Below are 15626 nucleotides of genomic sequence, written 5' to 3' on the forward strand. Positions count from 1 at the left end.
TTTTGCACTCAAACATAAGAAGCTTACAAAAAAATTTTAAATTATTCAAGCAGTTTTTGTATAAAAGCAAAATTGATTTTAAAGTTATTTGTCTTAGCGAAACTTTGTGTCACGATGTCAATATTGAGAATGATTCAAATTATCAGTTACAAAATTATAAAGTAGTTTATCAGTTTAGGAACTCTGAGAAGACAGGATAAGATTATGTATTTTTATAAATAACTTATTGACATATGAATGTAAAAAAGAATTATGCTCATCTACAAGCAATTATGAGTTGTTGCGCATTGAAATCGCAAACAAAGCCTTAAAAAATATTATTGCCTACGTTATGCACTGGCTACCTTCTGGAACAATAAAACTATTAGATCATTACGTAAAAAAGATATTTAAAACCGAATCAAGATCAATTAAAAGTGTATACCTCGTGGGTCGTGGGCAATTTTAACCTCAACTTTCTTGAGTATGACGCAAATAAAAACTTTTTCAACTGTATTTTTCAGAATGGTTACATTCCACTAAGATTTTTCCTGTTGAAGAAATTCCACTTTTCCTATTGAGAAAATCTACAAGATGGCATTTAATAATATGGAACTTCCAACCAAGTGACAATGTTTTGTCAAACACATCTTTACAATAGTATTCTAAATATTCAGCAGATTAAATAAACTGCTAAAAGATATCTGCTAAAAGATATAAAAGATATCTTTACTTTAAGAAGGTTTTAGATCATGCCAAAACAACTTTTTGTAACTGAAAAATTTTAAGTATATGATTAAAATATATAAAAATATATATACATATATATATATATATATATATATATATATATATATATATATATATATATATATATATATATATATATATAATATTTGCTGTTTATTGCAAAACGTATCATGATTGACAAAGAAGCTCTAGTAAAGCTGGAAAAAATGGAGGTAAACAAAAACATATATGTAAATTAAATAATAAAATGACATAATTATGATAGAATATTTTTCAATTAGAGCAGATATTACACCATTTATAAAGAAAACCTAATTTTTTACGTGAATATAATTTATAAAACTTCTTATTAATAATGATATTAATTAAAAAGTTTAATGTTTTAATTTCATATATAGATTTTGCAGTCATTTAATGAAGATATAATAAACCAAGAAGATGACTGCAATTCAGAAAATGATACGCAAAGAAAGAGAAAAAAATGGGATCGTATTTCTTGAAAGTCAAAAATTCGGAGAACAGAAGAACTCTGTAAAAATGTAAACAAATTTGCTGAAATCAAGAATATTGATGTGAAAGAGGTTTGTGATTTCTTATTATCTAGATGTTCATCCTCTAGCTGGTCAAAACTACCCAAATAACAACTGTGACAGCTGTTTCGATTTGCTGTGATTCACTGCTGGGTCGATCAACATACAGAAAACTGAGGAAAATGTTGAGAGCTAACAATATTGATGTTTACCCAAGCTGGAAAGAAGTTCAAGACTTCAAATATTCTATTACTCTTCCCCTACCTGAACCATTCCCCTGCCTGAATTATATATTGGAGTTTACTCTACCTTTACAGAGTCTATCAAAATCACAGTATCCCAAATTCTTAAGCTTGAAAATGTTCATATCACAAATGAACAAACAAATTTAGTTCTTGAAATCAAATTTGGTTATGATGGCAGTGGAGGACATAAAATGTATAATCAGCAACACAATGTAAACACCAATAGTATAATGATGGCAATGTTTTGCCCTCTGAAACTTTTAAACTCTAATACTGATGGAAATAAGTTAACATGGGAACAAATATCCCCTAACTAAGATTTTTCACAGAGGCCTCTGATGCTCCAAATAGGAAAAGAACCACATGAGAATGAACAGTCTTTAACCAATTTTAACGCGGAAATCAAAACAATAAAAGAGGAAGGTTTCATTATTGTCTTCAATGGACAATATTTGAGTATTAAAGTAAACATTGTTGCAAACAGTCTTGACAGACAAAGCATCAAATATATATCAGAGTCTTGGAGGTACCTACTGTGATCTTTGTGATTTATTCAAGAAACAGTATGAAGATATATGTAGAGTTGAACAGGGATTCATTATAAATAGAGGCATTGATGCCATGAAGCAGATACTTTTGGACCTAGTTCATGAAGATGGTTCCTTAACAAAAAAAGCCAAAGGATTATGATGTTTGCCATGGGCAAACGGCAATTTCATTAGCTGGATCTAATGTAAGATCTGTACAAGTACTCCATGCATTACTCCGTGGATTTGACCACTTCATGAAAGTGGTGATTCATATGGCTGCAGGAGTCCACGCATGGACAGAGTCTAAGACAGCCAGTACTACCCACTTCCTTGAAATAGAAAAAAAATATATACAAGAGTTAGTTGGTAAAAGAACAGGAATCAAGTGGAATTTTGCAGATTTATCAGATCAATGGGGTAGTACTACAACTGGCAATGTAGTACTACCTTCTTTACCATGACAAAAAAAGAAAACTGATTACTGATTATATTTCAAATAAACATAACAGAATATTAGCAGAGCGGTATGGTCTCTTGTTGTCTAAAATTATTCGTGCTATGTCATCTTGTCAGAAAATTAATATAAAAAATATATAGAGACATATGTAAGGAGACAAACATTCTTCTTCGGCAAGAAATGCCCGGGGATAGTTTCACATTTATAAGTTATTTAGATATACTTGGAGCTAATTGAGTTAAATAACGATACAGAACTTAAATCATGGAGTAAGGAAGGCATGGGGGCCAACAACAAACAACTGAGAATATTTAAAGAAAAATTATCAAGAATATAAATCAGTTGCCGAACTTGGAAGGTTATTTTAAAAGACTCTGGGTGGGTTCTGATCCTTTAGTTACGGAGCAACGGAACAAAGGACAAATACAATGCAAATCGTGTGCTGAGGTAGGGCATATCTAGATCAGATAGGGCATTAATATTTTGTTTATGTAAAATGAAAAAATAAAACTTAAGCGTTTCCTTGTATTTTGTCTTTTAGAAATTTACATAAAATATCTAGTGCAATATGCTTTAAGAAACAATAAAACATAGTTTTTATAACCACAAATTACTCAAAAACCGGGTGATTGGTAAATATATGTGGCATACAACTTAAAGGCAATAATATGTAGTTTCCAAATAATATATGGTTTAGTATTACCAAATATCCGGTTTTTGAGATATTTGAGAAAGTATGCAAAATTTAAGGGATTTTTATTTGCGGAAACGAACTTTTCCGTTCAATTTTATGAAAAGAAAGGGAAGCTTTTTATTTAAAATGTTAAAAAAAAATTAAAAATATTATTTTATTTTTTTATTTCAATTTTTTAGCAAATAATAGATTTTTTTATTTTTGACTGGAAATCTAGTGCATATATTTCAAATTAAAAAATGTGAAAAATCTAACTCTGCGGTATGAACTTTTTTTACGTGCTTTTTAAAACTTTGAAAGGTTGTCATTTCTTAACCGGGCATGATAATGACCTCTAGTCTTTTGCATTTAATTCAAATATCATTCTAGTTTCAAAAAATCATTAAATATTTTTAGTCCCGAACAATAGATTTTTTTCATTTTGTTCACCATTTGGACCAGTGTGGAAGGGTTAGGGTTAGGGTCTCTTGTATTAGTAACTACTGCTTCACCTTTTTTCTACATTTTTAAAATTCTAAAAATAACTTTATTCAACAGAGTGTGCAAGTATTTTCATTATAATAAGTTGCTATACATCAACCAGTTTGATTTTTTTTTAAAAAATCTCAACTGAATATGCAATTTCTCTTTTATTTGTACTTGAAATCCCAAAATCAATAAGTAAAAAAGTTTTAAAATGATTTGAAAATTTATATAACAATTTATTTCTACTAATGACAGATATCAAACCTTTTTTCTAGATATAAACTGCAAAGTCCCACATAGTTTAATTCTTGAAGCTTTCCTTTTTCTAATTTATATAAACAATTTGAATAAAGCCTCAAATAGTTTTAAATAATTTCTGAACTCTTTAAAACAATGAACGAAAGGCTCAAACACGTATTGAATTGGTTCATGTGTAAAAAGTTAACCTTAAACACTAATAAAACAAAATAGATCTTATTCCATTTGCTTACAAAAAATCGGTTTATGCCATCAAAGTTATCTTAAATCTTTATCGGTCAAATTGAAATAAAAAGAGATTCAGTTACAAAATTTTAAGCAGTTAAATTCTTAGGCTTATATAATAATATAACAATTCCAACGGTTCAAAGTGATGTTGGATGTATTGTAAAGGTAATATTATTCATAGCATATTAGCTTTTAAATTTTTGTTTTTTCACAAAATAGAGGTCTAAAATAAAAAGCATACAAGCAGTTTAAACAAAACGTAAAAGAATATCATAATTAGAAAAAAATAATAAACTATAAAAGTTTACTGAAGGTAAGAAAAAATTATACAAATCATTAATTCTAAATTGTATTATTTAAAAAGTTGTGTTAATACTTTTATTACAACAGGAATCAAAGTTAATAATATGAATATTTGTGAGCAGATGAAGAATACTTTTTGCCAGCCAGTTTTTCCGAGGAGATAAACTACCAAACTGAAAAGATTATCTATTTAGTAGATGTAGTATTTGGTAGTATATTTAGTAGATTTTCTAATTATAACTTGTTGCGATTTTTCATTTTTTGAAAAAGTCTATAAAGCAGTCGTACTATTATTCATTGAAAAACTGCGGAAGAGTAAAATGTGCGATACGGGGTACTATATGTTTGTAAATGACACTAATTTTAAATGGAAATACATTTAACTGATTGGATTACACTTTAATGAGCAATAATGCTACTCAATTTTTAATTCAAGTTACATCATGCAAGTAACAAAATCACATCAGTTTTTTTTAATGAAGTAAGGAGCTGTTGCATTGAGACTTCGGCATGTTTATATTTTGACAAAACTTAGGGCCTCTCCGTAATGGGTCGTTGTAGAAGAAAACTCTAACATTTTTTTCAATTTTAAGCCTTAATATACGGAGAGACCTTTAACATCACATGACTTTCTTTCAATTTTAGACTCAATACCTAATATGGTTACAAATCACTGCAAAGAAGATGTATACAACTCTTCATCGTAAGAAATAATTTCCATTAAAAATTAAAATTCTAAATAAAAACTGACATAAATAAATGTTTTGCACTTTTCAGCAATGGCAATTAGCCAAACACAATTTTACTCAATTTTTTTTGCTTTTTAGAGAGGTTTTGGGTTACGTCTGATATTAACTACAAAAGTTGTGTACAATTTTTTACCTTACCAAGAAAATAAATTTAAAGGTGGCAAAAGCAAAATTTCTAAATTTTGGACCTGAATTCTGAGTGACAGAATCATTTTTTTCCCCAAAAAGTTTTTTTCTTTACTCCGATCATTATATAAAAAATTCAAGCAATTTTGAGGGGTCACTTCCACAATTTCATGAATTTGTTTGGTTCTTACAGAAAATAGCTCATAAAATCATAAAAAAGAAATAAAATTAACATTAAGTTCAAAAATATTTCGCATTTCTATAAATTCCGAAATACAATTTGATGACAGTCTCAGTAGAAAATATAGAATTTCTAAAAGTAATAATTTATATTCACATACTTATTAAAAAAATAATTTAAAAACGCAAAAGTAAAAAAAAATGAATATATAAAAATGCACACAAAACCTATAAAACATAAGCCCAATCTAATAAATACAGCTTAATAATCTTTGATATATACTAGGTCATATTCTATGTAATATACTAGGTTATATTTTCAGTAATATACTACATAATATTTGGTTATATATATTCCGTTATACGTTACAACCAAAAGTTAGACATTAAAAAAATGCTAATTGAATGGCAAATCGTAGGACGAGTACTTTTATTTATTTTAGTACGCCCAGTTTTTTAAAACATATAATTAATTTAAGTTTCTTTCTAAAGTATTTAGAGTTATATACTAATTATAAAGTTGATAGATAACCGTAAAAACACCCGATAACATTGAAAAATATCTAACACCATAAATACCATCAACAGCACCATTTGTAAAAATAATTTGAAAATATGCAATTTGAAAAAGTATTCCTAAACTGCAAATTCATCACAAATTATTTTCGATTCTTTCATATATTGTTCTTTTTTTCGTTTAACACCTTCTACGATCGCCAGTAAAATCTTTATATTAGCCTAAAAAAACTTTTAAATTAAAAACTTTTCATGAACATTTATAACAAGTGTAACGAAAACATCAGCAAAATTTTGATAATTTTTAGTAAAATTTTACTCTGTAGCCATACCCGTCTGGAAGCCACCCGAGAGATGATTCCCAGAGATACTCATAAAATTTGCAGTTTACACTCATACAATTACAATCATTCATATAATTAAAAACTAGCCAATAGAATTACACCACAAAATCACACGAACAAACAAAACGCAAAGGAACTACGCCTATTAATTAATATTACGTTTAATAGAGTGTCACCTTGAACTTTTTTACTGATAAAACATTGTTTTTATTATACTAACACGATTTAATTATATTTAAAATTAGTTTCACTTGCTAAGTGTTAAAAGAAAATGAAACTCTGAACCCCACCCCCTTAATAAAAAAAAAAGAAGGGGGTTGTTAACTTTACAAAGGCATTTGAAATTTATAGATTAATTTTGATTTAGTTTACATCAGTAAAAAAAGTTTTCCTGAAAACCTATATAAAAAAGCTATTCAATGAAATTGAAAATTTTTATCAAGTATAAATTTATATAACACTAAGTAATATAATCTTTACTCCAAAATCAAGAACATCTCCATATCTTTGTTATATATGTTATATCTATTTCCATAATCTTGTTATAAATGTTATATCTCTTGTTATATATGTTATATCCTATTATATATGTTATATCTCCAAAATCTTTATGATCTCTACTAGGTTTATATTGTTGTCATGTAGGCTTAAACTTTGCATGAGCCGCCTTACCAGACAGTTCTGCATACTTTTACAAGCCCCACCCTGCATGCATTATAAAAGAAAAAATATGGCAACATATAATGTAGATTTTCCATGATACTGTTAGTCTCTTTCCGATTGAAGTATCTGTTTCTTGTAGACATAGAAAAGCATCTCTAAACAATGATATTTTGTGTTGTGAGTCAGAATCGAGATTTCTTCTAAAACAAGCTTCTTTTAGAAATTTAAAACTTCTTAAGCTTTGGACTACAGGAAGTTGGTAAGGTGCATTAAATTGCATTTAAATTGAACTTTATCAATCAATTTTAAATTTTATTTGCATTATTACCCCATTATTATCTCATCTAACTCGCGCTATTATATGCTCCTAATAGAAGATTTAGCTTAGGCGGAGGAACTTAATTTTTTAGCAAAGTATTTTTATCATTGTCAAGTTAAACTAAGCATTTTTTTACAATATTATCAAACTCTTTCATGAATAATCTGATGGAACTTTTAATATATGCTCCATTACAGGAATCGAAATTGCCCATAGTCCTAAGAGTTTCTATATCAAGCACAAATTTGCCACTATGCTACAAGCAAGCTTTTTTACCTGTGTGCAATGAAAGACCAAATAATACGTTTGCACATTTAAAATCAAAAACAATAAAATAGTTTACACCTTTAAGATTATGTTCCTCTAGCACTAATCTAAGGTTTTCAAATTTTTCAAGAAATATCTTCAACAATTGCTATAATAACAACTTTTTGAACTTCACTATTCTTAAATTTATTTTCAGATTCTTTTTTTTTTTTAACACATTCACAACAAATACCACACATGACATTAGGAAAAGCCATAATATTTTTACCATAACCATCATTAATGTTGAGTTTGATAATAACTTGTATTCGGGTGGTGACTTCTGAACTTAGATCCGGCATTTTTTTTAACCCAACACACTACACAAACCAAACCGTAAGAAACTATTTCAATAATATTTTTGTTATTTTTATTTGACGAATATTATTATATTAAGGCTGAGTAACATCCAGTCAATTTTCATCAACAAAAAGCACTGGTTGATATCTTTGACATTGAAATAGTACAATATGTTGTCTAGTATACTAAATTTGCAACATTATTTTTTTAAACGAATTTGAAGTCCAGTTTAAATGATTTTCCAGCAGACTAAAGAGTTCTTCTATGTAAAATTTTGAAAACAATTTAATTTTGCTCACTCATTTGCACTAGGGATTGCAATCCCGCTGGATCCGCGTGGAATTTTTTAATTTCTGTGCGAATCCCGCGAGTCCAGCGTGGGATTGATAGATTTCTTATGCACATTACAAAAAGCAAAATGACAATTGTATTTTTCTTTTAAGTATTTCAAAAAAATATATGCAACTTATTAAATTGATAAGATGAGGTAAATAAAGCCAAAAAACACAATTCATTTGTAAATCAATATAATTCTTAACATTTAATGAACAAAAATATAAGCAAAAATATGTAGAATATCTTTTAGCTTTACATAGAATGTTTATTAGCTTTATTTATTTTTTAAAATAACAAATATGAGAAAATTGTTGTAAGAAATGCGTTTTTAAGAAACAGACCCTACTTAAAGTATCATCACTAAATCTACTCCTCAAAGGACTGCATATATAACCAGCAGCTGAAAAAGCTCGCTTGGCCTTTACGTTTGTTGGTGGTATGGTCATCAAGCAGGGTTGATAAAAATCACGATTTTTTTGATTTAAATCAGATTTTTTTGATTTAAATTGGATTTTTTTGATTTAAATTACATTTTGGAAAAATAAACTTTTAATAAAATATTTTTTAAAAATAAAATGTAATCATAACTAAATTAATTTAAAACATTGAAAAAAATTTTTTTAATGTTGATTATTTACAAATTTTCAAACAATCAATCAATTAAACTCATTGATTCTAATGCTTTTTGATTGAATAGTTTGAATAGGAAAACCAATTTGCCTGCTTTCACAATTCCGAGTCTATTTCTAATGTTTGAATGCACAAGACCAAATGATGAAAATATTCTTTCAACTCCTACTTTCAACTTTTCAACTCCTGAAGCAACTGCAGTAAGTTCAAGAACTTTCAGAAATTCCTAATTCACACAATCATTATGAGATTTCCACCAATCGCATGGCTTAATAGTTTGAACAATGTTGTCATGGAACATAAACTTTTGAAATAGTGCTGCTTCTGCTTTAAATTTAACCAAAAGTGGAAGAAAATCTGGATTCTTTGATGCTGCAAAGTTCATTCCAATCTCTATTTCTTTATCAGTTAATTCTTTACCTCTGTTTTTAGGATTAACAATATTAGCCAAGAAATGGCTAATATTGTTAATCCTAAAAAAATCATTGTCTGTCGTATTCTTTTGGATAAATTCTCCTTAGCATTTTGGCTAATCTTTGGACTTAATTCCCTCTGAAGATTTTTCCATATCACTAGACTGTCACCAATAGTACTAGTGTCCTGCTGCATCAAGTCTAATGCAACAGCAATTGGTTTAAGAATTTGTAACAGTTCTTCTGCACTTTACTTTACACCAAGGTTATTTATAATATTTTTAATATTCTTATAAATTATTGTCCTGTTTTCTTCATAAATTGTTAACAGAATTGGCCAGTGTTTTAGATAGGATTCAAGACAATCAGCCAATGTGTTCCATCTGGCATCTTGGGGTATTATAAGTCATAGCCCCTCTTTTGCTTTCTATGTAGCAGCAGCAAAATGGTTGTTTCTAAAATGCTTAACAACTTAAATAATCTGCTTCTTGATGTTTGGAATTCCCAAATCTTGGGCCAATAGATTGAGAATATGAGCTGAACATTCACATAACATCATCTCGAGTTTCTAATTATTGTTTCATTTTTGACACATTTGCTGTGCTATCAGTTACTACACTGCAAACTTTACAATCAAATTGTTTTTCGCATTTGTTAATGAATTAATAAGAATTATCAACCAAATAGTCAGAAGTATGTGAATGGTCGGAAGTATCAATTGTATCTGTAAGATAGATATCTGAATTTATTGTTGTTACTGTTGCACAAACTATTGGTTCATTATGAACATTGCTCCACCCATCAATACTCATGGTCACAGACTGATCACATAGCAAACCTGAACAGCTAGTTAAACTGTTCTGGTGAACAGTATCTAGAAGTTTTCTACTAATATTGATTCTATTATTTATATCCTGGGCGTAAAAAATGGATCATCTTGATCAATTTTGGATGGTCAACCATTCTGAAAGGCGAGTTAGTAGCATAAATTATTTTTGCTACCTGCTCATCAATAGCTTCTTTTTCAGATTTAGTGGTTTTAATAAGGTATGAATTCAATTTAGTTGTCACTGTCTTGCCACTGCTTGGTTTTGTCTCTGCTTTTTTATTTTAACACAAAAAACTTGTTTTATCTACAGCAGATTGACTAGATTCAGTTTTCTTAACAGAACATTGATTAGTTTGTGGTTCTTCAGTTGCCTGGTTGATATTTTCTAAAGTTTTTCTGACAAATATAAATGCTTTTGTCATCTTGAACATCTTTCAGAAAATTACATTTACCAGCACTTTTGTGGTTTCTCATTCGAGCAATCAAACTTTGCATTTGTACACCCCAGCTTTTATATTAAGCTTTACTACCCTTTTTCCAAAATTTTGCAGGTATTTCTTTAAACTATGTCCAAACTGCATCTTCTTTTCTACCGGCACGAGACATTTTTGTTTCTAGTTATATTATTTTTATTTTCAACTAAAAAATAACAACCACTTATAAATGAATACTGTAATTAAAAAAAAAATTGATTATACTCTTATATAAAAGGAATATATTTATATCTATTATATAAATAGTAACAAAAACAGAAATTAATGTAATTAGTCAATAAGTTAAAACATGAAAAAAAAAATTTACTTAGACGGTATAAAAATCTTACATTAAATTTAAAAATTTAATGATTTATATGACTAATATATATTTTATAATGCATCATCTGACTATTATAACTAATAGTAGCTTATGCATTAGTTATATTTAGCTAGCACAATTTACTATAAATTGATTAATCAACAAATAATCATTAAAAATAATTAAAATCAAAAAACTCAATTTAAATCATGATTTTTATTCGTCTGATTTAAATCATGATTTAAATCGATTTAAATCAATCGATTTAAATCAAAACAACCCTGTCATCAAGTAACTATGTGCTATATCTAGAAACTTGACTCTTACTCTGTTACTTTCATAGGCAGACATTTCCTGCTTCAATAATTTATCAAAGTCTAAAGAATCTAAATTTGGTATCTCCTTTACATTTTCTGTCCAGCTTTTCTTGTCTTTCTGTATTTGATTTTCCAATTCTTTTTCCAGTGATAGAATTGTAGGAGTAAATACTTGGGAATTGTTAATAGAATCTACAGCTTCTTTTTCTTCGAGTTCATTTTCTTTGTCTTCATTTCTTTCAATTATATAAACTCTTATCAATATTTTTTTTATTTCTTGATGCATAACGGTTCTTTTTGACATTGAAAAAGTATTTTCATTTTTTTAAATTTCTTGTTCATATTTTTTAGGATTTTGTAAGTAAACTAGTAGTCCATTTAAATTCTTATTACGACATTGTGTAAACTTCTCACGAAGTGCCGCGGCTAAATCTATGCTCAAAAGTGATGATTGCTTTTGTAATTTATCTAATATAAATTGAAAAGTTGGTTCTGCAGTGACAAGAAACATAATAGTTTGAGACCAAGTTTTAGTGGTGCCAGGCAAATAATTAAGTCATTAATTTGGGACCATTCTTCTTGGGTGAAAAGAATTTCTGACCCAACATCAATTAAGGCTTTTTCAATACACACTTTAAGTCTATGAAATCTTTCTAACATATCAAAAATACTCTTCCACCTAGTTTTACAATCAAGAAACAACTTAAGCTTTTTCCCAAGTTATTGTAGGATATACTTCTGTAAATATGTATCATTTTTGACAGGAGAGTTTTTAAATATTTTCACAACCTTTCTCACTTTTTTCATAAGATCTTTGTAATTGCTAACCAATTCAGCAGACGGTTGGTCCAAAAATTATTGTCAAATCATATTCTTTATTTATAACTTCATCATCATCAGTATTACCATATTCATCTTCTTCTTCACAATTTTCATATGTAGTAAACGATTCTTCGACTTCTCCTTGTTTTTCATGTTTAAGATATCAATAACTGCAAGTTGTATTCCATGAGCATAATATAGTTGTTGATAGCAAGACATTCTTTTACCGACTTTCACCATCACACTAGCTCCATCAGTGGTCATGGCAATAATGTCTTTTTGGAGGTCAATATCGAAGCTATTTAGCCTTCCTGCAACTAACTTGACACAATATTCTGCATTACACGATCCATAGATTTGAATCAATCCAAGATTAAAGTGTTTCGTCTCCATATGTACATTTAAGTTTAAGTATCTCTGACTATTTTGTGATGTTCATTCATCAAATGTTATTGAAAACTTTTGATTTTGCTTTATTAGTGATATAAATTTTTGCACTATATTGGCTTTTACAGAATCTGAGAATTTAACTACCATCAATTTTATAGTATTAGGTGAAGTAGAAAGCCGGAAACCACTCCTTGAAAACAAATACCGCAATCTGAAGATATGCAAAAACTATTAAATGTAAAGCCATCTTTAGCAACCATGCACGATACCATTTTTTCCATAGAAATTTCTTTTACAAAAAACGTGTCAATTGTTCTGACCTTTTTCGATAGAATTACTTCTTTGTCTTTGCAGTGGATCTATATTTTAGGCTCTAGTTCAACTGATTCATGCTGTTTTGAAGTTGAATCTCCATCTTATTGTAAAACGTTTGATTTTAAATTGATGCTGTGTTTAGTTTTTAAATGGATTAATAACCCTTAAAGTTGATCTTTGACTATTTTTTAAAATAGCTTAACATAACATGCACTTCGCATTTTCTTCTTTATCACTTTTTTTAAAATAATTCCATATAGTTTTAATTTGCGACATGCTTAGTTGGTACTTTTGTTTTAAATTCTTGATGCAAATAACTTTTAAAGTCCTTTTAAAAAGTAGTTTTTAAAAGTATATTTTTTATTATTATGCACACGCGCTTTCAATTTCACGTTTTCAATATACTCATTACCAAAAATTTCAACATACTCATTAGTGAAAATTTCAACATAATCAATTAATAAACAAAATAAAATTTCAACGAGTTTGACTAATGTTTTGCTAAATATTTGTTTATTTTTGAATGATTTTTTTATATTTATAGCTAAGAAAATTATTTTAATAGCTGAAGATATATATATATTAGAAGTAAAAATAAAAATGTTGAAAAATTGCTATTACTTATTTAATAAATAACACATCGTTTCTCAGACAGTCAATAAAACATTTCAAGTAATCCTGACTCAGGATCATTGTATCTGCATATAGTATAGAAGTTTCTCAGTATACACTTCATTGTGCATTGTATAACTAGTAAATTTTTAAATGGATTTGTTTCGCAAATACATTAAACACTATTAACTTTATATCTTTTTTGTCTTTTTTGTTTAAAAGAATTTACTTTTTTTGTTTAAAAGCAATAATTTCAAAATCCCGCAAATCCTGCAGTGGTTTTTGCGGGATCTCGCATGCACTAAATTAATGCGGGATTGCAATCCCAGAATTTGCACATTTTATGTGAAAATTGACAATTTTACTGTCTGAGCAAGTGAAACTAATTTTAATTATGATTAAATCACATTTCTATAACGATAACAATAAATTACAGTGAAATCCGAGGTGACAGTGTAAAACAAAATATAAAAATATAAAAAAAAATATTAAAATTAATTAACTTTAAATAGTATTTTTTAAACTTTAAAGTTAAATAAATAAAATTTAAATATTTAAAAAACTTTAATTATTAAAAATTAAATAAAAAATAAGCATAGAAAATAATAACAATTGTTATAACGAAAAAAATAATTACAGCAATAATGTTAATCGTGGTGCATCAAATAACATTAACAATGTCTCCCCAAACCCTCTAATATTAACAATAAAATCTTTTTTTCAAAAACAGGTCTCAAATGAATAAAATATTCAAATCATTTTATTAAATACATTTTTTTATTGTTAAAAAATTATAGTACCATAGTGTTAAAATTTTTTTTTAATAAAAAAAAAAAAAGACCTTAATATAAAGAATTTGTGTAACTTTAAAATAATTTTGCTTTATTATGACTTATGATATACTTATTTATTATGAGCATGTATGAACAGCTAATGTTAAAAAAAAATAAGTGATAGTACTCATATACTCATATGCCTGATAAGTTTTCTTGTAATCTCTGGGATAACATGGATGAAATATTTTCTTACTTTCACAATCATAACCTCCCTTTTAATACAGCTGAAGTCTACATATTTCATGTCTATAATTGACAGAAAATAACTCAAAACGCTATCGTTTCATAAGATAAAAAAATAAAAAAAGTTTACGCAATGATAATTTTCTGCCAAACTTCTATATGTCATATTTAACAAATTGTATCACATTTTAAATCTACGTAATGTTTTAAATTTGACAAACATTTTGCTTTTCAAGCTTTTTATAGCAATAAGCTGCTTCTGAGCAATGACTTTGTCTTTGATGGTGTTTTTAAAGAGAATAGAGTTAATAAAATCATTTGTTTAGGATCTTATTCTATGCTACTGATCTTAACTCTATACCTTACAATAACTCTATCCTTTACAATTCCATAATGTCTGTTACTATCATGGTATCTTGGAGGTGATATAATCCCACTTGACTTTCTATGACAACCAATGTATTATCTCCAACCTTTTTACCATTTTTTTTTAAATAAAAAGGTTGGAGATGTTTAAAGATTTCTAAAGATCTATATTCAGATTCAAGTTACTGATTGGATCCTCTGTTGAATTTGAGCAGAATTGCCAGGTGTTCACATAAATTAGAAGTGTATTGCATGAACAGCTCGAGTTTAGCAGAAATAACTAAGGAGTAGTGCAACTGGTGGTTCTTGAACAGAACAATACATATTCCAAAGTCTTACTTAACATTGAGTCTAGAAAAAATTTCTGTATTGCTATTGTATTCCTATTTTTAAACATTTTTCTTATTACAAAATGGTTAGCTTTATGCCAAACATTTTGTAACTACTGCAAAATGCTCTTTTCATTTTATGTTTTTTTGTAAACAGTATATCTAATTAAATGTACTAATCAAATACCAGTACACTTAGTTAAATGTACCAATCAAATTACTTAATTTGATTGTTTCAGATTTATAACCATTCAATTCATAATTATATTTCTGGTTTTCTATACTGAAACCAAATTGCAATGACATACAATATTTCGGTAAGACAATGGGTGTTTTTGAGATAAGTAACTTTCACATTTAAAGCAAACTCCAAACTTATATAAGTAACTATCAAACATAAAGCAAAATTATGTACACTCATGTCAAAAGAGGATGCTTTACAAAAAATTACAATGATTTGAAGCTGGCTACAACTGATATATTGTGATTGGATATGAGGTGGAGAAGAAAG

At 27.9% G+C, this 15626-nt stretch overlaps 1 protein-coding gene across 1 annotated transcript in view; it reads right to left on the reverse strand.

Annotated features, from left to right (window-relative positions):
• Window positions 1–5542: 5542 nt before the first annotated feature.
• The window catches only part of LOC101237455 (ras GTPase-activating protein 1), a 76667-nt gene continuing 66583 nt past the window's right edge, over window positions 5543–15626 (reverse strand). Inside the window, exon 25 of the mRNA XM_065816496.1 lies at window positions 5543–6232. Within this exon, the coding sequence (XP_065672568.1) occupies window positions 6131–6232 (102 nt within the window). The 3' untranslated portion in view covers window positions 5543–6130. The remainder of the gene's footprint in view (window positions 6233–15626) is intronic.

Source organism: Hydra vulgaris, chromosome 13 (genome assembly GCF_038396675.1).
Source record: "Hydra vulgaris chromosome 13, alternate assembly HydraT2T_AEP".
Classification (NCBI taxonomy): Eukaryota; Metazoa; Cnidaria; class Hydrozoa; order Anthoathecata; family Hydridae; genus Hydra; species Hydra vulgaris.